General features: G+C 46.3%; 1 protein-coding gene across 1 annotated transcript in view; it reads right to left on the bottom strand.

Annotated features, from left to right (window-relative positions):
* Positions 1 to 26,299, bottom strand: part of Cdh13 (cadherin 13) — a 950,975-nt gene that overhangs the window by 91,626 nt on the left and 833,050 nt on the right. Inside the window, exon 8 of the mRNA XM_038312938.1 lies at positions 19,675 to 19,815. Coding sequence (XP_038168866.1) covers positions 19,675 to 19,815 — 141 coding nt within the window. The remainder of the gene's footprint in view (positions 1 to 19,674; positions 19,816 to 26,299) is intronic.

Below are 26,299 nucleotides of genomic sequence, written 5' to 3'. Positions count from 1 at the left end.
CCCGGGCACCTGCCTCATCAGCATCGCCTTTGAGCTGGTCAGGCTGCAGCATCCAGCCCTACCCTAGACCTCTGCACCAGGTCCCCAGGTCCCCGTGAGAAGTCTGCCCCAGACTATCTCTTGTCCCTCAGCAGCTGCTCGAGTGGCCTGACTCCAGGAAAATGAGAGCCCAGGAGGGCAGAGGTCCTCGACATTCCCAGTGTGGACAGCAGCAAGCTTTTTCTCCTGTGTTGGTTGCTACAGAAAGCTATGTTCCATCCTGCTCAAGGTGGACCTTCCTTCAGGGTCCTCGCCTTTCCTCAAGTGTTTCACTTCCTGTCCCGCTTTCCCACCCATCAGCCTTGAACTCTATAAGCGTGTTCAAGATTCTCTAACTTAAATAGCAACAGAAACAAAACAAGGGGAAGCCTCTCCCCCCCACCCGGCCCTGACTCCTTCACAAGAGAGACCCCCTTTCCTTACCTCTCCCGTCCTGCATGGAGAGAGAAGATGCACAGACGTAGACACATTAGAGCACATAGTGCAAATTCATTTGCAGTCAAAGAACAATATAGTGGGCACTGCCGAGATGCAATTATGGTAGAAAACACATACTTCAAAATTCTTTATGGATCTGGTGGTAGAGGGCTGGATTGGACTATGTCACTAACCATGGCCCTGAGCACTTTGCTCATTGGACTATCTTGTGGCCAATCAAGGGACTTCTTGAGTGGATATGTAGGGAGAGATTCTGACCCAGGGAGCCCTCTAGACTAGTGATCACAAGATTCCAGTTCCCCCAGGTGGGACGTTGAATCTTGCCAACCTCAGAGGGTAGAGGTTAACCTTTGACCTCTGGCCATTTGTAATGCACTATGGATGCCCACGGCAAGTGGCTTAGGACAGGGTTGAATGGCATTTAGCTTCTAGACCCAGCTGGGACCCGCCAGCTAAGCAAACTCTTGGATAGAGTCATCACCACACAGGCAGGCTCCCAAGGCCACAGCTGAATTTGCTCCTGTCTTATCCTTTTTTTTTTAAATTTATTTTTTATTTTTTTGAGATAGGGTCTCACTATGTAGCTCTTGGTAGCCTGGAACTCACTATGTAGACCAGGCTGACCTTGTCCGCTTCTGCCTCCCAAGTGCTGGAATTAAAGGTGCTCACCACTGTGCCCAGCTTTCTTGCCTTCTCCGTCTGCTCAGTCTTTCTAGCTCCTGTTAGTGCTTCTGCCGCAGGCTCCAGCCCATACCCCTGGATACACGCAGAACTCCGGTCCTTACGCAACTGTCCTTAAGATCCTGTTGTATTGAGAAGCCCCCACGGCTCATGTGGCCCCTCTCCTGGGTCTAAATCTCTACCTCTGCTCCCTGCACAAGTACCAGGGAAAGTTCTGGACCATGGGCCCTACCCTCTTTGTGTCCACAGCACCGTCTTCCTTGGTCTTCAGCAGTCCACACGGGTCCAGTGCTGGAGGGCAGAGAGGAAGGTACTAGAAAGCGCCAAGGACTTACTAAAAAAAGACTGTGGTGTGGAGGTGACTAAATGAAGTGCTTGCCTTAAGCATGAGGACCTGAATCTGACCCCTAGAACTCATGCACGTTTTGTTTTGTTGTTTTTTTTAAATAGCTGGGTGTGGTAGCATGTGCTGGTAATACCAGTGCCTGGGAATGGAGACAGGGGGATTCCTGGGGCTCACTAGCTGGTTAGACCAGCCTCCATGGCAAGTTCTAGGCCAGAGAAGAGACCCTGTCTCCAAAAAACCAGGTGGACAGTGGCTGAAACGTGGGAGCTGTGGCCTTCCTGTGTATGGCACATCTATGACTTGTTGGGTCAAGGCGTTTTGCTTTTGAGCTTATCTATAAAGACCTCCACATACGTCATGAAGAAACATGCTAGTGCCCTCTTTTACTATCGTAATATTTATAAAAATGAAAACCAGGAGCCACTAACATGTCTATTGATAGGGGATTGGTCCGTCGGTGGGGCATCCATAAACCAGAACCCAACGGGGAGCTATTAAAATGAATAAGGTAGTAAATTGTTTGATGTTATTGATCAAAGGGGAAATCTATTGTATAGGACTATGGAAACACCCGTGGCTTACTTAGTGGAAATAAAGTGTGCTAACTTAAAGAAACTGGGAGTAAGTGTCACTTCGGGGGCTTATCTGAGGGCAGTGATGGGGTAAAGAGAATGGGGGGTTTACAGGGCTGTTATGTTCCTGAGTCGCAGGAGCTCAGGAACCAGCCAGGTTCACTGATTAGTGAGGAGAGGCCAAGCTGGCAGGCCAGGCTCACAGGTGTCCTGGCTACAGCCTCTTCCAAGTTTGAGAAGCAGAGAGAAAACAATCTAATCCCAGCTGGTGTTTTTGAGGGGCGCAGAGACAACTTTGCAGGGGCTCAGACTTAGAGGCGGGCTGACTGGAGTCTGTGGGGCCGGGTGACCGGAGTCAGGAAGGGCCCGGCTTGCCTTCACACAAAGGCATGAGGATATCCGCTTGCTCATGAGTGCTGTCACGAGGGAAGGGAGGATCTGTGACAGCCGGTGCCTCAATCACTCTGCCGAAAGGAATGCTGGGTTAGGAGCCAGATCGGTGCTCCTGATGGGCTCATGACGTTGAAGGCTTTGAGGTCTTTGGACTTTAATGAATTACGGAGGGTGTGGGAGCTACAACCCCAGCACTTGGTAATCTGAGGCAGGCAGAAGGGTTGGTGTGAGTTCCAGGCCACCGCCACCAACAGAGGCCTTGCTCTGCAGCAGACAACAGGCTAAGCTGTGTGTTTCATATGTGTCCTGCCACCCAGTGAATTGAACGCTGTTCTCTGAGGCACATGGAAGGGAAAAGGATGGTAAAGGTGGAGATGGTGAACCTGTGTGAGCCTGTATTCATGAGTTAAAGACAAGAACTGAGACCAGCAAAGGGAAGAGACACAGTGTTTGGTTAGTGTGTCACCCACAGCCACGTGTTTGGTGAGGAGTGACCTACTGATAGCTGTTATATGTACATATGTATTATATGTGCATGTGTTATGTGTATATTTATGTGTTTATGCATTATGTGTGTATATGTGTAATGTGTATATGTACTATATGTGCTATGCAATGTTATATATGTGCATGCATTATATGCGTATATGCATTATATGATGTGTTATATGTGTATGTGTTGTGTGTATATGTGTTATGTATATGTGTTATATGTGTATATCAAGTGAGACAATTTAGAATGGAAACTATGTACTGATAATAATGTTGGAGGGGATAAAGGTTATTCTATTTAAAGTAAATCTAAAATTGTTTTCTACACTTTCGTTTTGAGACTGGGTCTTATCTAGCATTGGCTGGCCTCAAACCCCCTGTGTCACTGAGAGTGACCTTGTCTCCACCTCCTGAATGCTGGGATGGCAGGTGTGCACTGCTACTCCAGTTCTATAAGGTGCTGGGGACCAAATCCAGGGCTTTGGACATGATAGGGAAGCACTCCACCCACGGAGCCAGACACCAGCCTCTAAAACACACCTGAGAAAGAAAAATGAAGTGTGCACCTGAGGTTTCATACTCACTGTTTCTATGGTAACCGAGGTGGGGTGGGGAGGGTGGAGGGAGAGGTGCAGCTCAATGGGACAGAGAACTCAGAAGCAGACCTACACAGACACGAGCAAGCAGTGCGTTTATATAGTTACAGCTTGGTGGCGGAGGGCCAGCCTCTCTAAAATGGCGCCAGGACAATCATTCAACCATTGACAAACAGATGACCTCAGCCTGCACCTTACACTAAGGACAAAATTAACCCACCGTGGACCATAGACTTAACTGAGAAACGCAAACCCACAGAACTTTTCGAAGAACTTTAACAGGCAGGGTAAAGAATTCTCTGACACCCAAGGCACAATCTATGAGAACATATAGATCAGATGTCATCAGCCTAGACCATTGTTCCATAATGGTCTTGGTAAGAAATCGAAGACCAGGTCACACCCGAGGCAGCATTTGTAAGCTGCACCCTGACGACGGCCCCCTATTTGGATGATCATTGTGCCATCTGGTCTTAATGGTCATCTCTTACTAATTCAGAAACTGGGAGGCATCACAAGGAGACCCTGTCCAGTGGGGAAGATAGTTTGGTGTCTCTTGTGAGACCAGCACACTCTAAACATGTAACTTGGCCTTTGCTACCTGAGGCCAGCTATTACAGAATGAAAGCAAAACCCAGACACAAAAGTCTGCACATGGATATTTGTAGGAGAGTCACTAGCGATCTAGAAAGAAGCTGATACCTTTCAGTGAGTAAATGGTTACGCAGACTGTGGTACATCCACGCCGTGACGTACTACTCAGCCATGTAAAGGAATAAACCACTGGCGTGTGCTTAGTACTTGGATAGCACTTGGTTTTATGCTTAGTGTGAAGATTAATTTCAAAGATTGAAATACTGTATGAGTTCATTGAAGTTCTGTCTTTGAAATGATGAAAGAGCAGATGGAGAACAGTAGTGGTTTTCAGGGGACAAGACCAGGGGTCAGAAGCAGAGCAATTACTATGGGATAACACGAGGTGGGCCCAGGCTCATGCTTCTCTGGACTCAGCATCCTGAGCTGGGATTAGGGGTGCAACAAGATGCCTGGCTGAATGGGGAAATTTCAAACAGCCTAACCCACAATGAGACAAATGCAGAGTCCTCAGCCTAAGAAATGACGCTCATGTAAGTGACAGCTACAGTCCAGCCAGTCTCAGGAAGGTGACCCGGGCATTGTTACTTAAGCACTTGAACCTTCCAGTTCCCTATCTGTGAGTGGGGATCCCAGAAGGACCCACATCCCTCCTGGGAATCACATGTGAGCACACACAAAAGCCATCAGCATGGGACCCCCACACAGAGAAGGTGGCCTTCCGTCACCAGCACCCCATGGCAAGGATGAAGATACTGATGACTGGGGACTGTAACAGTCAGCAGCTGGGGAGTGACAGGGACTTTAACAGTCAGCAGCTGGGGAATGATAGAGATGAAACAGCATAGGACACCCCTGGGCACATCCCAGTCATCTTGGAATGGTAGAGAATTCAGTAAGAACTGGGGATTTTGTCTCCAGTATTGGGGATGGACTGCTTGGTCAAGCACATGCTAGGCAAATGCTCGACCACTGAGCTGCCTTTGTGGTCCCAGTTGGGATTGTGAGGGAATGTTGTTGCTTTTCTAGTCCAATCAAGGCTGCAAATGCTTCTTAGAGGGAGGGGCTCATGCTTCTCCTTGACGGAGTGCTGACTGGCCTGGTCACGTGCAGGCAACCAGAGCTGCTCCGAATTCATGAGCATAGCTTCCTGTCATGTCCAGAAAGCACTGTTTTTGCTCTGGTTATCCCGATATCCCCCCTTACACCTTTTCTGTCCTTGTTTCTGAGATGTTTCATGAACCTTGGTGTGTGTGTGCGCTCGCGTGCACGTGTGTGTGCATGTGTGTGCGTGTGTGTGCATGTGTGTGTGCATGTGTGTGCGTGTGCATGTGCATGTATATATAGGGGTGTGACATCGAAGTCTCGCTTGTGGCTGTGCACTTCACAGACTTATTCCCCACACTTTGACACATTGATTCTCTCTGGAGTCTATCTGCTGACACACTCTTGATCCAGCTTCATTTTTTTTTTTTTTTTAAAGAAGAATCCCAGGCCATTGTGTTCTCATGTACCTTCCAGCAGAAGTCGCTTCCTAGCTGGAATCTCAAGGCCATTACAGTTGTCATAATGACAGCTTGACTTGGGACTTTGCTCAGCCAGAGGATGGCATTCTTGAATCACTGTTGGAGGCTCAGGGTCTGTGATCTTGACCCTTGCCCTTGTGACCCAGAGGAAACCACGAGCTCGTTGGTGGATGGGGGCCACATTAACTAACTGTGGATGCTTAAATTGCCTCTATCAGGAAGCATTCCGAGACACCCTGGGCAACTGGCCCCCTCAGCAGTATTTCCCAGAGAAGACTGGTAAATGGTGGTTTGTGGCTCTGGAGAAGCAGGCCTGGCCATCTACATGTCGCTCCCTTTCACCTCCTTTCTCTGGCCGTAGCTGCTTGTTCTGGAAACTTCCCTGTTGACATTGTCCAGTGCAGCTACGTCTCTGCTAAATAAAAGAACACCATCATTTTTAGCTTTCCAAAGCCAGGAATTTATCTCTCCTGACCAACATGGAAGAGGGAAAAAGACTGGCCGTGTTTGAAATGATGGGCTGGTCACAGAACACAAGCAAATGAAGTTAACATGATGTTTTTCCTCCAAGCAACAGAACAACTGAAAGAAAAAAAAAATAAAGGCAAAAGCAAACCCAAACCAAGCACTCAGAATTTTATTAAAGCCCCCATGGACCCGAGAAGCATTCAGAGATTCAGGGCAGATTTCCTTGCCAACCTATACACGCCGGCAAGTGTTAACTGCCCAGTTACGACAGAATCTCATAAACAGAATTCTTCTGGGGCAGCCTTCTGCCAGATAACCTGGGGGTTCCATTCTGCACCTTCTCCAGATTCCACTCATTGATTACGCTTGCTGGATACAAAGCAACTTCCTCTCGTCTCTGTGTGCCAGCAGGCATGTGAGAGAGGACTGGGGATGCTGTGTAATTTCGGCCCAACTGTTCTGGGGGCAGAGACCCATCTCCGCGATGCCATAATCATTGCACCGGCCTCTTTATGAAACCACATGCCGAGCACCGGGCTTGCCAAGAATTACCGACCTTGGCACTGGAAGGCTTCACTGTGTTTGATCTGATGGAAAACCTCAGATGGCAGAGATGTCGAGTCCCGTGCTTCAGTTCACACAGCCTGAAGATAGCCATGCACAGAAAGATGAAGGGTGGGTCCGAGATCATCACAGAGGTCTTTGGAGCCAGGCTCTTAAACCCAAGCTGAACATGTTCATTGCTGCTCTTGGACAAAATTGGCACATGAGAAATGAGGTTGTGTGGGGGTTTCCGACAGCACATTTTAACTGAGGTTTCCAGACCACCTCATGTGATTGAACAGACGCCAGGCTGCTGCAGGCTTGCTCTCCTGCAGCAGGAAGGCGTCAGCTCAGCTGACTTTATGTCAGTCTTTGACATAAATGTCTGAGAAATGGCTCAATAGAAGCATGTGTTTCCCTGCTTCATCCTCAGTGAGTAGCCTTGAAGGGATGGGATTTAGATTGCGTTAGGGACACTGGTCTAAAGCGAATCAAGAGGAGTCGACTTTTCGGTTATGTCCCCAGAGTGATAAATGAGGTAGTTTTTCCCCCCAAGATGAGGAGATGGGAATCCAACGTGGATTTCAGACACATGAGAAAGAACTTATGAATTTAGATGATAGTTCGGCAGAAATAAATTGTACCTTTGCTCATTCATTTTAATAAAGTGGAGAGATGCCATGTTGCTGGGGCCCTCGGAGAACCCTGGGTTCTTAAAATTATGATCCTATAATGGTAGCATTAAAATTTGTAATGCAGCCAGTACTTCCTGCATTGGAGGGAAAATTCATTTATAAAGTAAAAGTTCAGACTTTAGAATGTAAATGGGAAGATGCAATTTTTCTTGGCTGGATAGGAATTAGTCCTGGGAGAATTGGGCAACATCTTGACCATAAACTATATTTTAAAAGTCTTGAGAGGTTTGCAGATGGCTCACAAGAACTTTGCTGGGCTATCTCTGTTTAGGTAAATTGTGTAGGTACAGGCATGCAGCGAATCGGCTCTGCTATTTCTGCCTTGAACTCGGTACTTCTTGTACAGGGGCAGTTACAGAGTCTGTTCCCATTTGAAATGAGTCTAGCCTGCTGCAAATACCAAAGTCATTTTTACTCAGCAGTATAAACACCAGGACAAGAGCTCTTATAGGGTGGCGATTACCCAGTTACTGTGAAAATTTACACATTCAACGAACAGTATTGAGGTTTTTTTTTTTATTACATACGCTGTCTATGTTGATATTAGAGAAAATGCCATAATCCTGATTGTAGGTTCCCCACTGACTTTAAACCCCAGAAGCATTGCTAAGAAGTTCTTTAAAAATAGGTAAATATTAAATTCATAGAAAGCTTAGGCGGAACAGCAAGTTCAATTTGATTTTGCTGATCAGCGGCTTGTGTGTCTGGATGGAAAGGGACAGAGCTAGAAGCTGACCTGTGGCAGGTAACAGAAGCCTGGAGACCCCACTGCTGCTTACCTTGGTCTCTTGTTGGAGGAGGGGCTTCTGCCTATCACCTTTGAATAAAACACAGACCCTGAGGAGGCCACACTCTGACTTAGACTCCAGGGCAGTTAGCAGATCTGAGGGCAGACCATGCTCTCCAGGCATCTGAGAACCCTGATCTCTCATACAGACGCACACATACACACACCCCTACATATAGATACACACAAGCCTATGTATAGACACACCTACACATAGATAAATATACATATCTACATGTATATACATAATATATATACCTACACATAGAGACATAAATACCTGCATATAGACATACATATATATACATACATGTACACATAGATACATATATACATATATAGACACATACACATACCTATGTATAGATACATAATATACACATACAATGCAAACATAATACACAATGCACAAATACATGTATGCACACACATGCATACACACAGAATATAAAACTATATATACACAAATATATATACATGCCAATATATGTGCATATATAGCCACATATATGAACATGTATCTGTGCATAATACATGTATAGATATATACACACGCTTATATACATAAACACACACAATATAAGTATGAGACATGATGGAGGCAGGTCTTCTATCAATCTGATGATTTCATTGGTTAATTAATAAAGAAAACTGCTTGGCCTAATAGGTTAGAAAATAGGTGGGTGGAGTAGACAGAACAGGAAGAAGGAAGTGAGGTAGATGGCTCAGACAATTGCCCTGCCTCTACAGCCAGATGCGATGAAGCTCCAGCCCAAGATGGACGTATGCTAGAAACTAAACGGTAAGGCACCACTTCATGGTGCTACACAGATTATTAGATATGGGTTAATCAAGATGTGAGTAAGAGGCTGAAAATAATGGGCCAGGCAGTGTTTAAAAGTATACAGTTTCTATGTAATTATTTTGGGTAAAGCTAGCCAGTGGCCGAGAGCCCGGCAGGACGAGAAGCAGGCCTGCCCACAGCTCCCCACTACAGAGACATACACATATTTGTAGAAACCAATATAGACAGATATGCAATATTATATATACCTATATTTACACACAAACATATATATATAATATATATGTAGACACACATATATACACATATACATATACACAGACATATATGAGTGACTCCCCAACTGTCTGGCTGTTAATTGGCTGCCCTTTGAACAGGTGATATCTAGGACTTTAGATGTGGAAGCCAACATACTGATGTGGAAGAGGTCTTAAAGAGGAACACAGGGACTCAGCATTGTGAGTAAGTTTCACGCACAACACACACTCTCATGTGTGCATGCACATCTGACTAGATGATCAGAAGGTGGCGGAACTATGGAAGTGGGACCTGGCTGAAGGAGGCAGTTGCTGGACTGCATGTCCCTGGGGATCAACAGCTTGTCCTGGCCCTGTCTGTTAAGGCTTATCTCTGTCTCCTGTCTGACATGATGTGAGCTACCATGCTCCCTCACTCCCCCCACCCCCAATGACTGAAGCCATGAGCTGTTTCTAGGGGTTTTCAGTCACAAGAATGAGAAAGACAACCAAAGATAGTTCCCATAAAATGCCGTAAGCTTGGACTTGGGCAGGTCAACGTCGAGAATAAAACGCTGCAGGAGCCTGGGGAAGGATGCTCAGTCCCTGACTGAACTGGGCTTTGCTTTGCAATAAGCTGAATTTATTGGAATCAATTCTGGGCTGCTCCATTTAATCTCACTTAGAAGAAGGAACTGGAAGTGAGTAGGCTCTGTGCAGGCTTTTCTCTCGCCTCTTTTCCTGCCTCACAGGCTGTGCTGTGCATCTCCACTGTAAGGACTCCTTTATGTATTATTTATTAACATTGGATTTTCTTGTTTTGTGTTTCTTCCTTGGCTGATAAGAAGGATGACTCAGGGCTCTGGCAGTTTATGCAATGAGTTTATTCACTTCTGAAAAGGTTGTCCCTCTAGGCAGCGTGGCTCTCGGCCCACCTCAGGAACACTGAAGTAGAGTGCTGGGGGCTTGTGTTGGTGAAGGGATGCCACATTTACTTGTAGCAGCTTTTTGTGCCACAAGGATATGGGTATAGGACCTGTTGTGTGCCCTGAGCAGTGCACATCACCTGTAAAACGACTGGCGTGGGTGAGACTCTTTCCAAAGCCCCCTTAGCATGATTCTTTAAATTTGATGATCTCTGTTGTTCACAGTTAAGTATTTATACTTTCTCCCCTGTTCATCAGTTTGTCAGGCGTCTGCCACTTGCTAAGCCAGGTGCTAGTTAGTTATTACAGTGACTGAGTACTCCACAAGAAGCAACTTCGGGGCAAGGGGTTATTCTGACCCACAGTTTACGCGGACAGCGTATCATGGTGGGGAAGGCACCTAGGCAGAAGTGGGACTCCTCACCTCACATCTCCACAGGACAGAAAGCTGAGCAGGGGGTGTAGACACTCAGTAGGCTCCCCTGCTCCCTTCTCTGCCTTTTTATTTGATAGGGAGAGTCTTAACTCCCCCATTGAATTTCTCTGGGAATGCCCTTACAGATAAGCCAAGGGGTCTGTCTCTGAGGTAACTCTGAAAGCAACTGAATGTTAGCCATGACGTGGTCCACATTAGGGAGGTGACAGAAGCAGGCAGTTGCACGGCACATTGGAAGGGGATATTATATGTTATAGGGGGATATGTGCCTGTTATGTGCGTGCGTATTGGGAGAGAAATACACACTAAACATCACGTACAACTCAGACAAGTATATATGTGCAATACTCTATGTAACACAGACCCGGAAGATCATTAACACTGTACTAGAAGCTAAAATGAAGTCTGCAATAAATATATTCTGAATGAATAATAAATTTATCTCTAGTTGGGTATAAAGGCTCTCATCTGCAAGCCTAGCACGTGAGAAACTGAGGCAGGAAGATATCCACGCGTTCAAGGCCATCCTGGGATAGACAGCAAGACTCATATCGCAAAAGAAAACCTCAAATCAAACGTTTCATGTCACTTCCATGCTTAGTGCTAGAGTAAACAATGGAGTCCAGTGAAAGGCTCAGGCGCCTACTAATAGCTGCCAAAGTACTCAGGTGGCCTTGGACATGGTCAGCTTTAAATGTCAATGTGACACAACCTAGAATCACCTGGAAAGTCTCAATGAAGGACTGTTTAGATCAGGTTGGCCTGCATCATCCATGGGGAATTTCCTTGATGGTGGTAATCAAAGTGGGAAGACCCAGCCCGCTGTGGGCAGCACCCTTCCCTAGGCAGGAGGGTCCTACACTTCCTAAGAGTGGAGCAATAGTACTGAGCACAAGCAAGCAAGCCAGTGAGCCAGTGAGCGTGCATGCATGCGTTTCTCTCTGCTCTTGACAGTGGGTAAGAAATGACTAAGCTCCTGCTTTGGCTTCCTCATAGTAAGAATTGCTATCAAAATAAACCCTTTCTCTGCTCAGTTGCTTAGTGCCAGGGTTTTTTTTTTTAATCACAATGACACAACAAAACCAGGACAGGAGCTTATGTAGCGAAGACTCGATGAAACAAGTCACAACAACACGACAATGCCAAGCGAGCGGGATGTCAAACTTGTGCTGGCACCGAGTGGGAGGAGCAATGAACTGGGAGATTGACAACCTGGATGTTGAAGGTTAAACTGGGGTTTTTCAGGTACGAAGGAAAGGAGAGGAGCTGGGGTAAAAGGAAACAGTATGCCCAGACAGTGGCATGAGGGTGTGTTGACATCTGGCAGGGATGAAGGCAACGTGGCCCACGGGCACTGTTTGCAGCCACCAGGGCCTGAGACTCTATGACCTTACTTGTAAAACAGTTCAGTACAAGGCGGGTTGGGAAGGGCTGTGCCGCTTTCCAGCCTTCTCCACTCTGGTGGCTCTTGGATCTCCATTAAGAACTCAGGCTCATGCGCTGCAAATTCATTTTGCTAGTTGCAGTGCTCCTTCCTCAGAGTCACATGGTGGGTGTTTTAGAAACCACGTGGTTGTTGCCTTTAGTGTGAGGATGTTGCCTTTGAATAGAGGCAGGTGCATGGAGTCTTCAGAGGACACTGTGCTGCGGGGGGCGGGGGGATCAGGGCTGAGACTCTGCCAGCTGGAGTGAAAAATGGCTTTTATTGCCACTGAGTTGCTCTTGACCCTCTGAGCATCACCAGAGGGTGAGGGAGGCACAAAATTTGCATGGGAGTTCACACAGGGATAGTGGGGCTCAATGCATCACGGGTATAATTACAAAAGACTGATTAATGCAATCAATCACTTGGCTGTCTTTGTCTACCTCCGGGAGCAACTAAGTCACACGACAGATACTTTTTTCCCACTTCCAAAAATCCGGACATTTTACACCACACATGAGCACGGTCTAGAGTCAGCATGGGTGTGTCAGCAGTTTATGCAATGCCACTCTGCCGCCAGAGGACAGTTTGTGACAGAGTGAAGAGGTCATCCCAACTCCCAACTCCTTCATTAGCTGAAAGATGGCTTCTATTCACAGGTCTTGGCTTTTCCTTGGAGAATGTTTCTCTTTATTCTTTGTGGTCAAGAAATCCCCCACTCTGGGCTGGTGAGATGGCTCAGCCATTACAGGCCCTTGCTGCCAAGCTTGTTGACCTGAGTTCAGTCCCCAGGACCCGCATGGTGGAAGAAGAAAATCGTCCTCTGACCTCTATGTAGGCATCATGACATGGACCCTCCCCCAAACAGATAAATGTTACACACACACACACACACACACAGAGCAATGACAGGAAATCCAGCCCCTGCCCTGCCTGAAGGACCTCTGAAGCTTGAATACTAGATTTAGTGGAGGATCCCATGTTTCCCATGATCCTTGGTGTGGGAGAAGAAAGCAATGAACTCCCCTCTTCTTCAGAAGGTGAGCATGGGGAGAGAGCATCAGCTGGTTTTCATGAAAACCCTCCTCAGTTATGGGACGGCGAGCAGAGGATGCCGTTTTTTGAGCCAGATCTCAGGTGAAAGGTTTGCCCAGAAGTGGACAGACTGGGGGCCTAGGCGCTCTGAGGGACACTGCTGTTTACAGAGGGGAAAGTTGCTTATACTTGTGCATAGCTGCTTCATTCCCATCATGCCTCTCTTCTCTCTACATCTGGGCTCAGCCCATCACTCTGCACAAAGCCTGGTGAAGACCTCATGGCTCAGGTTTGGTGTGGTTCAAAATCTCAGCCAACAGAGAACTATCAGCTAAATGGGGATTCTGAGGCCCGACAGAAGTCTCACAAATTTCCCTCTAATGGCAAGAAAATGCTTCGTGGGAAGAGGGAGTTGGGGACTGTTTGGACAAACATTTAATCATCTTCTGAGATTTATCTGGTTGTTAAAATGTCTTGGGTTCCACCCTCCAGGAAAGCCACCCAAGTCAGATAATTTACATGGGTTCGATTTTCTCAGAAATATGGCTGTGGGGGTGACTCTCCACTGAGCAAAGGGAATGTGTAATTATGTGTTTAGAAACAGGTGCAGGGAGGTTTGCAGGCTCTCCTAGGGGAAATCACGACTTAGTATGTTCACAGAGATTCTCCTGCCTCCCTAACATTGATGGCATAGAAACTTGGAGGGCTGAGTAAATACACCACCCCAGACTTCTGGAGAAAGACTGAGGGTATAAGGGGAGTTTGCTCCACTTTCTTTCACTCCCCTTCAGTTCCCTTCTCTCCTCTTCCTCTCCTTTCTGATACAGAGTCTCCTGTAGTCCACAACCTCTGTGTAGCTGAGGATGATCTCGAACTTCTGATCCTTCTGCCTCCAGTTCCGGAGTGCTAGGATTACAAAGGACTATATATCACAGGATTCCATTGATCTGCAATGCCCTGAATAACCAATCACTGGAGACTGATAGCAGATTAATTGCTGGTAGGGTTGAGGGGCAGGGGAATGAGAAGTGAATGCTGATGGTGCAGGTTTCTTTGTGGGGTGACAAAGATGTTCTTAAATCAGATAGTAGTTATGGCCACATGATTTTGTGGCTATATTGAAGCCCAGTGAGCAGCAAGCACACTTAACCACTGAACCGTCTCCCCAGGACCTTATAACCCAGGTTATAAGATGTGTCTGGGGAGAAGGGAGAAAAGTGCCTGGCACTTGAATGAGGACCCGAGTAATCCCAGTTCTGGGAAGCAGACACAGGGAGATCCTTGGGGCCTGCTGTCCAGCCTAGATAGTCAGTGAGCTTCCAGTTCACTGAAAGACCCTGATGCAAAGGCAAGCTGGATGGCATCTGAAGAACCACACTTGACATTAGCCTCTGGCCTCACAAAGAAGCATTTAGAAGCATCTAGAGACCTCTCCCCCAAACAGAAGCCAATGGTCAAGGGGTAAATGAAGGAGGTCAACATCAGTGCTCACCAAGACATTCAAAGGTAGCCACTGTGACACACCACTGCAAACAGGCCAGGGAGGCTAAACAGACAGACAATAAGCACAACCCCAAATGGAGAGCAGTAGACCTAGAATTCTGCACAGCAGCCCAATAGCAGTGCAGCATCTGCAGCTCTCATGGGCTGGTTCAATATAAACCCAGGTAACTGCCTTAGAGTCCTGGCTGTATCCACAAAGTGCATTCAACCCCTGCAGCCAGAGGTGAACCCCGAACAGAATCATACACATGCATTCACATAGGCCCCAAAGTCACAGCCCACCAGGTTTGCCCCAGTACTACCCAAACTGACTCCACACAGGAAGCAACCCAAATGTTCACACATAAGAGTCCACGAGTACATTCAGATATATTCGCATGGTAATGCATGCAGATAGACTCTGGCTATGTGGGAAGGCGGAGGAACGCCACCAAAGCTGTTCATGAGAGATCTGCTGTAAAAGAGGAAACCTAGGAAGAGAATGGAGCCAGGGGACAGAGGTGCAGTGGGTACTTGGGGCAGGGGGGAGCTTCCAGGCATGGCTGCTGTTCTACTTATGGTGGGAGTTTGTGTCGTTGGTCAAGAGTTCAATCCCCCAGGCTGGATGTACTGACCCCTGTGACAGTCCTGTGTTTATTCCGAAGATGGTGTCTCTTGGGTAAGCCATACTGAGCGCAACCTACACATTTCAAAATGCCCCGATAAAACAAGGGAGGGACTTCAGGTGGCTAATTTGGAGGGATGCTGTGGGCGACTTCTTTTTCCAGTCTAGACACTGTGAAATAGAAAGAAAATCTAGAAGCTTCTGTTTGCGAGGAACCCTGGGGGATAGCTCCAGGTGTAGAGGACATGTGACAACTGAGGATGTAGCTCTTACCAGGATATTTCTGCCATCCCCTTTAAGGCCCAGGGGACACTGAAGAAGAGGAGGTAGAAAGGATTTAAGAGCTAGAGAATGGGGAGAAGGGCTCGCAAATGCCATCTTCAACTTTTAAAGATGATCTCCAGCTTATAAACATGGTGTGCAGTAATTGGGCCGGGCCCATCATCAGTCTGTCATGGATCAGGGAGGGGCTCACCCTAGGGTCAAACCCCTGTGAACTGAAATTCCAAACGTTGGTAGATGGGGAGGGACAGCCACTATCTCCAGTTGGGATTTTGAAACCCGTGTCACACAGATGCCCTGGGCTAAACTCAGCGGCTCACAAAACAAAACAAAATGAATGTGGGAGAAGGCACATTGAAGGGAAGTGGGGAAGGATGACAGGTGTGGAAGAGATGAGAGAGGGTTGGGTGTGAGAGTACCAAGGATTATTCATCATAAACATGTATGACATTGTCAAAGAATAAATTCAATAAAAGTTATAAAAGAGAAAATTCAGATTAAAAAAATATAGATTGTATATGAGTAGTCACAGCAGCCTACTTAGAGTACCCAAACAATTGAAAATGCCTTTGGATAAATGAATGGCTAAACAAAATGAGATCTAGCCCAGAGTGGGGTATTATTTAGTCATCAAAAGAAGCATGCATTGACCCTACAACAAGGATGAACCTAGAAAACATGCTAAGCAAAGAGGCCAGTCACAAAGAATACTACAGGGTTCTCTTGATGTGAAATGTCCTGAATAACCAATCCTTGGAGACTGAGAGCAAAATTGCTGCCAGGTGAGGGGTCAGAGGGAAGTGAGCGATGATGATGAAGATTTCTTCGAGGGGCAACAAAAAAATGTGCTTAAACCAGAGAGCAGTTATGGCCACATGGTTTTGTGAATGTATTAAAATCCAATGACTTGCACATCATCAAGGGTGAGCTCTATGGTACATGAATAATGTCTCAATAAACCTGCTACTAATAAAACCATAACAGATGGAGGATCAAAAGTGATAAAGTTAGAGATGAAATAAACCCCTGTCCTCTGGCCTCAGCCAATTCTGCGAGGGGAAAAAACAGATATTCCACATCAGACAGGAAACGGCTCCTTCATTGTTTGCTAAATGCGGTGGGGATAGGGGGATGTTGTCATAAACACATTAGAAACAGATTTACACGCTGGGCGACTCAGCTCATCACACTCACGTCAGTAAAGACAACACAGAACTTGTAACAGGTCAGAAAACAGGGCCACGGATGACAGCCTGGCTGCCAAGTGGCATCAATGCAAAGATTAGCCATTACACGGGACCACTGGAAAAGGCGCAACTCCTATATACACGACAGAGGCTTGATAGGGGTTTTCTGCAATGCGACAATAATCTTTAGCATTTACACAAGTTGTCCAATAGGGACATGTGTTCTGAAGGCGGAGCCGGCTCCCAGCTGTCAATCATATGAAACAAAATCTAAAGAATCCATTGTGCTGGAGGAAAAGTAGGATCTTTTGTTTTCATCTTTTTGTAGAAAGCGATGCTACCTATCTAAGGTGCGATGAAGCCCTGGAGAATGTGCAGGCCAATAGGGGAGAGGAAAAGAATTATGAGTCATCGCTAGGTAGTTGCTTAAGACAATACCTTCATATTGAAAAAGCCAAAGACTTCAGGAAAGTAAGACTTCTGGGATACCATGTCACAGACCCTGGGAATTAGAGGCCACATCACAGGCTGCCTCTGACGGATGTGTCTGTCTAGATCTCTGGGTCCACTGGACAGTTTCACCCCTCTGAAAAAACTGGGGCTTTCTTCGAGTCTTGTTTGCTCTTGTTTCTCAGCTAGTGAACCAGAGTAAAGTTGTATGGCCTTAATACATATTACATACATACATAATATTACATACATATTGTAATGTTGTGGTTTGACCACAAAATATGTATGTGGGAAGAACTCAGGTTGCACAAGATGGAGCCAGTTAACATTCCAGCAGGGGGGGGTAGCTCAGGAGCCCCAACCACTGGTTGAGGGGCTCTTGGCTGTTGATGGCTGCTAGGGATGGGAGAGTCAGTTTTCTCTAAGGGTGTGGCCTCTGATGGATGGCTTCACATCCTTGAGCATATAGATAGCACAGACTGAACTCTGTGGTTATTAAAAAGTGAGGCACTAAGTTGGGGGATGTGGAGGTAGATCTGTGAGAAGTAACAAGGACAAGTTTGGGGTGAATTTGATCCAAAGACAAAGTATTAAATTATCAAAGAATTAATAAAAATATTATATTAAAATTGCAAACAATTTATTTCTTAAACCTAAATTACTGATCATCAACTTAAGGTATGATTTGAAAATTAAATGGACTCAATAAATGAAGAAAAAGATTGATACTTGGTTTTAAATCTTTGAAACTTATTTGCAAACACAGTGTATTAAAAATTAACAAGAAACTGATTAACTCTGCCCCCAAGACCTGAGATTGATGGGAAATGTAAGTTGGTCAGCTAGAGTTAGATGAACATCTACTAAGCTCCAGGGAGAAATCAGAAGTCTTCCTTTGGAAGCTTTGGTGATTAGAATGAGAACGGTCTCCATAGGCTTGTATGTTTGAATGCTTGGTCTCCAGTTGATGGAACTGTTTGGGAAGGATGAAGAGGCATGGCCTCGTTGGAGAAAGTATCTCATTAGGGGCAGGCTTTGAGGTTTCAAAGCCCAAGCCATTCTCAGTTAGCTCTCATTGGTTGGTGCTTGTGGCTAAGGATGTGAGCTCTCACCTTCTGTTCCAGCATCTTCTCACCATGGTAGTCATGCACTAACCCTTGGGAACTGTGAACCTTGACTAAAATGCTTTCTTCTATACCTTGGTCATGGTGTTTTGTCATGACTGTAGAAACTGATATAACAGTGCCACCGCTATTGCCTGTGCACCATCTGCTTGACAGTTGTATGTGAGGTGAACACCTTATTGAACACAGTCTTGTTATATGTAATGGATCAGTTTTGCTGTTAAACAATTCTCTGAAACAGAAAGAAGTGTACTCTACCCACAACAAGAAGGACCACTACATAAAGAAAATGTGGAAAACACACATTCCCAACAAGCACACCTGCGGACCGCCCCGTGGGACACGCTCATACATGTAGAAGTTCATACTAGGCAACATCTTCTTAGACATTATCCAAGACAGTCCCAATTTGAAATGATCAGCATTTACATTCTGAGCTGGCAAGTCTTGACCTTAGTGTCTACTTTCCTCTCTTCCTAGGGCATCAGGTAAAGTTGTTGCCATGTGTTTGGATCCCTAGTATTCACATGAAAGCTGGGTGGGCATGGACGGCAGCCTACAGTCTCATTGCTCAGGACACAGAGACAGGCTGTATTCAGAGCTGACTAGCTAGGTCACCTGAATCGTTGAGCTCTGGCTCAAGTTAGAGATTCAGTATATAAAGTATAAAGTGATCAAGGCATGTGATTTGAAGATTTGGTTTCCACATGCATGTGTCCATCTCTGCATACACTTGTACATGCAAATCTATGCCCCCCCCATGAACATTTATACACATGCACACTCTCTTTCACAATACACATAAAACATGGAATGGCCCCTTGGATAAGAATGGCCCATGTTTAGAATTTCATTGTCATCATAGTGACAAGGTCCTCACTATTCCCTTCATCTTCTTCATTGGCGTGTTCTCCATAACCATCTCCATCCCATTATCTTCTCTACCACCTCATCCCGACAACATCTCATAAACAGTACATGCTTTACTATACCCTTAAGTAGCTTTGGGGGAATGGTATCAAATATGTGGCTTTGTTTCTGACCTAAAGAAGCCCTGACATTAGCATGCGTCCATCCCACGCATAATGCTCGTGACTTCTTGGTCAGGCACCAAGTCAGCAGTAGAATGAGGTCTTACATCTTAACCCCTCACTGGTATAAATGGGAAACAACACATGGTCTATGCCTGTGATAAACAATGGTCCTCAACACACAATAACTCAAGCCTTTTTTTTATGTCCATGGGTCACCATGCAATCACCAGGAAAATCCACTCTCCCCCCTTGCTGCTGTTCAGAGTGGTCTCTCCATCTGCTCTTATTTTATCCCACAATTGCAACAGGACTCAAATAACACGGTACTGCAGAGATGGCACTTCGGGATTAAAAGTTACTTTTTCTTATGGACGACCAAGAGCCCTTTGTCTCCCAGAGCTTAGGCATTTTAGACACGCAGCAGCCACAGGGGCCCTGTGACACGGCCCTGGAGCCTACCTCTTTCTTGGTGAATTTTGGTGAGTGGTCATTTTTGTCATCGATCACGATGGTGGCTGTGGCTGTGCCTGTCAATCCGACGTCCAATCCTGCCATATCTTGAGCCTCAATGATCAGTTCATATTTGGGATTTTCCAGGGTCTACAAAGCAAAGAAACACCAGAGAAGACAGGGTTTAGATCTGAGGCACTGTTTTGGAGAACTGGTGAGCGTGGTCCCTATGCCTTAGTCTTTAACTGGCCATAACTTTTTTTTTTTAAATTAAAAGTGTTTTTTTTTTTCATTTTACATACCAACCACAACCACAGTTCCTCCTCCCTCACCTTCTCTCCCCCACCTTCGCACCACCCAACCCCCCACCTACTCCTCAGAAAGGGTAAGGCCTCCCATGGGGAGTCTGGCATATCAAGTTAATACAGAACCAACTCCCTTCCCCCATGTATTGAGGCTGAGCAAGGTATCCCTCCTTAGGAAATAGGCTCCAAAATCACAGTTCATGCACGAGGGATAAATCCCGGTCCCTCTGCCAATGTCCCCACAGACTGCTCAAGCCACAGAACTGTCACCCACATTCAGAGGGCCCAGTTTGGTCCTCAGCAGGTTCACCAGCTGTCAGTCCAGAGTCAGTGGGCTCCCACTAACTCGGGTCATCTGTCTCTGTGGGTTTCCCCATCATGATCTTGACCCCTTTGCTCATATAATTCCTCTTCCCTCTTATCAACTGGTCTCCGGGGAGCTTGGGCCCAGTGCTTAACTGGGGATCTCTGCATCTGCTTCCACAGGTTACTGGATGAAGGTTCTATGATGACAATTAGGATAGTGATCAATTGACTATAGGGGAAGCTGGCCCATAACATTTTAAATATATATATATCTTTGTTGAAATCATTCTAGAGTGATAGTTAGCATCTATAGACTGGAAATGGCAACCAGAATGGAATCTACTGACTTGTCCTTGTTAGAGGGAGATTTTCTACATTCTAGAATGTTCTATGACCTGGGTGTGGGCATATATTCTTGGTGGATGTTCATACCTACCCTTGCCATGTCAAGAAAACTTCTGAAGCTGATCTGGACATAGGATAACTCCACTTCTGAGGTCATGACAAAGATGGTAGCTTTAGAAACCCTAGGGACACTATTCGTCACAATACAGTGGGTCTTTCTTACAAGCAATCAAGCTGATCACTGCTTCCATTGTACAGGTAGAAAAATAAATGAGGTTTAGTGTCTCTTATGTGGTATTTCCTTTGTTGCTGTTGTTGTTCTTTTAATATCCCAGAGTACTAAATCTGGACTTCGTATTTGAATGTAAACACGGACTCACAAATTTACCATCATCGAGACTGCATGATTAGATCTTTTTATTCATATATTTCTTGACCACTGGACATATCTCAAAGGCCATGTTTGTAAGAAATAAAATCTGTGGTTCACTTGGAAAACTGCATTGAGTCAGCTTAGGTTCAAATACACATAATAAAAAATAAAACCAAAAAAACAAAACAAAACAAAACAAAATATGGCTGACGTCTGCTAGTCTTGATACCCGCCCTCCCCCATCCCCCGAACCAACTCTAAGTTACCCCCTCACCCAGCTAGAAGTTTAGACTAGAAAATTGCTAACAGCCAAGCTGGCCTAGTGACCCGTAGTTATAATGAGGTTATGTGCCTGGTAAGCTTTACAGCACAGAGTATTTCTTATAACACATAGAGAAGAAGCCACACGTGGCTTTTATTGAGGAAAAAGAGTAGGGAATGGAGGGAAAAACAAGACCTAGTTGGCATGTAAGATGGTGCCATCCTGATTACTGAGTGAGGGGAAAAGGAGGGGGCCAGAATTCTATTCTCTGGGCTCTCATACCCTGCCATCCCAGGACCTTTGCAAACTCATAAGATAAACTGCCTTATCCTTGCTACTGTCTCTTCGTTATTCTTAGTATAAAGTCAGGGTGCGTGTTTCTCATGGTGCTGAAACATTCAAAACAGCTAACCACGCAGCTAGGATTCTGAGATGGAGCGTGTGAGGCTGTTTGTAAATCCTCCTTATGGGGCAGAGGGTGTCGGTCACTCAGCACCCCTTTTTCTGGTAAGCTGCAGCCATGCTTCCTTTGGAGACTCGGCAACCACCTCTGTGTGTTTTCTATATGGAAAACTTCTAAAATCATCTCTGATCAGAGACACCAATAAATCACCCGACCCAGGGTGTGACAGCCAGGCCAACTCTGTCTGTGTTGGGCAGTATGGGAAAGTAACTTTGACCCCTCTGGTGACAATTTGGTATCACCAGCTGGCAGAGCAAGGTGAGCTGTCTCACACCACAGCAGAGCTGGGACAGGAGCCTCTGGGTGCAGCCACATAAGAGCTATGTGGACATTGTACGTTGGAGAAAAGGAGACGGCTGCCCAGAGCCAGCCTGGCCAGAGGATTTCTCTGCGGATAAAGGCTTCCTCATCTGCTTCAGTCACTTGAACTGATTTCTTAATGACTCGCTGAGAGAGCCCGAGTGAGGCCACCTTCAAAAACAGAAGGTGTTCACAATCTCATTCACAGCCTGCCAGTGTGATGGCTTCCAAAATTGGGGTTCGTGGCAATCAGTAATTAATAGGGTCCCGAAGGGACAAGGAACAAAACAACAATGGGGGACCTCCCATTTCCTTCCAGAACTACAAACTCATGTGGTGAAGGGTTGGTAGTAGCTCGTTCCCATAGACTCTGTGTGGGGTATGTGCGTGCGCACATGCGCGTGCGTGTGTGCATTTGCAGAGGCCAGAGAAAGACTTTGGGTACCCTGTTCTATCACCCTCTGGCTTTTCCTTTTGCGGCAGTGTCTCTTACTGAACCTGGAGAGCAGTCAGCACGACCTCTCAGCACTGGGATTGCGGGTACATATGTGACCACACTTAGCTTTTTGTGTGGGTACTGGGACCCAAAGTCATGTCCTAATGCCTGTACGCCAAACTTCCTCACCTACTGAACCATCTCCCCAGCTCCACAGAAACTTTTAATGGACTGTCCTTTAATTAAGAGGGCCTGAGCTACCAACTTGATGAGTTGGAAAGGCTCTGTTGGACGGCTTGGTGGCTTCTAGTCAAGCCATGACCATGATCCTGAGGAGTACCGGCATGCTCCTATGATAGGGTTACCCAGGTTTTTGCTCTAGCTCCATCAGGATTGATGGTCTTGAGATTCCTTAACTGCCGAGTGTGAACAGCATATGACACCATGCTCAGTCTGACGCTGCTGGGAATGGCACCCACTGTGCAGGTGACAAATTGACCGTCAGGTACCATGGGAAAACGTCAGGTTACTTTATGTGGATTCCCATCATCAACAAAATGGGCAGGGCTGTTGTCCATTAGTGCTGGCAATCTTCCAAATCCTTCATGCGTGTCTCCAGAGGTTCCAGTCAAAAACCCGAGCATTCCAGGTTCAGTCTCTTATAGATCATCTTTATTCACACAATAGAACTTTGCGCTCATTTTCTGTGTGCCCGCATTTGTATGAATACACGTGTCTGTATCACACAGGAATTCCAGTGTTACACGCACAAGGTGGTCAGCTCAGTGCTGTTCCTCAGGTGTTTCCCACCTGTTCTCCGGAGGCAAGGTCTCTCACCTAGGGCCGTGTAGGCTAAGTTGGCTAGCTGTCTCTTCCTTCTCAACGCTGGGATTACAAATGTAAGCCAGCACGCCTGACCTTTTTTTTCTTTTTGAAAGCAGGTGTTGTGGGGCTTGAACTCAGGCCTTTGTTCTTGTAAGTCAAGCGCTTTACTGAACCTTCTGCCAAGCCTTTTATACAGTTTTGAAAGCACTCAAAGACTGAATAAAAAGTCAAGTTGATTTTTTCCACCAGTGTGGAAGGGTGTGCTTAACGATGTATACCAGCATATTCCTGAGCTTCTTTTAAGATCTGTGTCAGACACAGTCGTGTGATCAGTGTGGTATCTTCTCTTACCAAGTCTCTTTCTAGTGTTGACAGTTTAAATAGCAAAGCAATGAACATCTTTGCTCAGGAAATTGTCTACATTTGGGCTTAGTTTTTGCTTTTGTTTGTCTTTGCATAGTAGATCCCAAGATGTGGAATTACTGAGTTGAAGGGTATGGATAATGTGTGTGTGTGTGTATGTGTGTGTGTGTGTGTGTGTGTGTGTATGAGCGCACGTGTGCACATGCATTTGCACACGTGTGTGGAGGCCAGAGGTTGATGTTGATGGCTTTTCACTGTATTTATTTATTTAAATTTATTTATTATGTATACAGCACTCTGCCTGCATGTATGCCTGCAGGCCAGAAGAGGGCGCCAGATCTCATTACAGATGGTTGTGAGCTGTCATGTGGGTGCTGGGAATGGAACTCAGGACCTCTGGAAGAACAGCCAATGCTCTTAACCACTGAGCCATCTCTCCAGCCCTTCTACTTTATTTATTAAGGCTGAGTCTTCCTCTGAACCTGGAGTACATCAAATTGTCTAGTCTATCTAGCTATCTTGCCCAGGAGGCTTGTTTCCACCTCCTGGTGCTGGGTTTACAGGTGTGCTGTCATGCCTGCCTGGTTGTTATGTGAGCACCGGGGTCTGAACGCTTGTCTTCACACCGTGTGGCAAGCCCTTTCTGCACTGAGCCGCTTCCCAGCTCCTTGAGGCTTTATTTTCCTAGTTCAGTTCTGCTTTTTAGGCAGAAGCTATGCACTGCTCACATCCTGTCCTGTCAGGACCACGAGTGTGTGACCCAAGGACCATCAAACTCCTAAAAAAAAAACCTTTCTCTGACCTTGCCTAGGTAGTCAGCTAGGGGTCCGTGACGGCTGTCTGAGCATGTGACCCAACTCAAATTCTCAAGTTCGATCTGGAACATACTTTTCTTGGAGTACACAGAGAAAGGCAGCTCTTCTATTGAACTTGGGAGTGGTAAAATCCAGTCCAGACAGGTCATGTCCATCTGTATCCTCCCAGGGAAAGCCAACCAATCAGGAAGATAATGCAGAGCCAGAGGTAGAGACAGAAAACTTTCCCTCTCCCCCTCCCTCCCCCCTCTCTCTCTCATACAATACAACCTGACTGCATTGCCCCCCTCTACTCTACCAGCACCCCCAGCCTCCCTTTCCTTTGCTCTTCCCAGTTCTCCCCACCCACCTCCCCTCTCCCTCATATCCACTGCTCCTCCATTTCCCTTCAGAAAAGAGTAGTAATATCAACTGAACATGGCATAACAAGAGCAACAAGACTAGGCACAAACCCTCATATCAAGGTTGGACAAGGCAACCCAGTTGGAGGGAAAGGGTCCCAGGAGCAGACAAAAGGGTCAGTGATACCCCCACTCCCACTCTTAGGATTCGCACAAAAACCTTAAGCTAAGCAACCACAGCATGTATGTAGAGGATCTAGCACAGACCCATGCAGCCTCCACGGCCGCTGCTCTGGAGACAGAGCCCTTGCAATACCGTCTGCGCTCCTTGAAGCTGTGTCACCTGTAAGACCCTGTGGGTCTTGCGCACAAACAAATTTCTCCTTTCCTCAAGATGCTTGAGTCAGAGGTTCTGTGAGGGGCAACCAGGCAGTTTTGACTAATATTGCGTCTAATGGTGTGATTGATCATCTGGCTACTACAATAAAGCCTGAGGGCTGTCGTACCCCGCGGAGTGGCACAATAGGCCCTTCAAGGCAGTGGTCCAATCACTTGACAAATAGATTGAAACTTGTTCCTCTGCAGAAAATGATTCCCACCCCGCTAGCACGCGTGCGTGCGTGTGTGCGTGAGTGTGTGTGTGTGTTCGCGTGCGCGTGCATGCTTGTAGAAGTCAGAGATCAATCTTTTTTTTTTTTTTTATGAGACAGGGTTTCTCTGTAGCTTTGGAGCCTGTCCTGGAACTAGCTCGTGTAGACCAGGCTGGCCTCAAACTCACAGAGATCCGCCTGCCTCTGCCTCCCGAGTGCTGGGATTAAAGGAGTGTACCACCACTGCCCAACCAGAGATTAGTCTTAAGCAACCAGCTACCATCTATCCTGTTTTAAAACATTTAACTTCAGTTTTTGACTCTGTGTCCGTGTGGGAATATATGTGCATGAATTCAGATTCCTTTGGATGCCAGATGACAGCTTTGGATACCCTGGAACTTGAGTTTCAGGTAATGGTTGTGAGACACCATGTGGGTACTGGAGTCAAACTGAGGTCTTTAGAAGAGCGGCAAATGCTTTGACCCACTGAGCCATCTCTCTGGCTTTCATCTTGATTTTTGAGACAGGGTCTCTCACTGGAAGCTGAGGTTCAACAGTTCAGTTTGCCTCAGGGACTGATCGACTTATTACCTTCCCAGCATAGGGATTACCCATGGGCCTGACCTGCCTGGTGATTCATGTGATTCTGGGGATGGAACTCAAGACCTCGAGCTTGGAGAAACTTTGCAGACTGAGCCATCACCCAAGCGCAAGACCCCCCTTTGTAAATAGTTCAAAGGTCAAGGTTGAGGAACTTGTGTTCACACACAAGTCAGAGGAAAGAGGAATCCGTACAAAAGTGAAGAAGGGCACACCAGCATATCTCTTATTGTCTAAGTAACTGTACAAATAATTTTTATAAAATGAACCAGTCAATTTCCATCTCCCGGAGTAAATACAACTTTATGGC

The sequence above is a fragment of the Arvicola amphibius genome, chromosome 15, assembly GCF_903992535.2.
Source record: "Arvicola amphibius chromosome 15, mArvAmp1.2, whole genome shotgun sequence".
Lineage (NCBI taxonomy): Eukaryota > Metazoa > Chordata > Mammalia > Rodentia > Cricetidae > Arvicola > Arvicola amphibius.
Note: the sequence above shows the minus strand (reverse complement) of the source record. Positions and strands in the feature narration are given on the sequence as shown.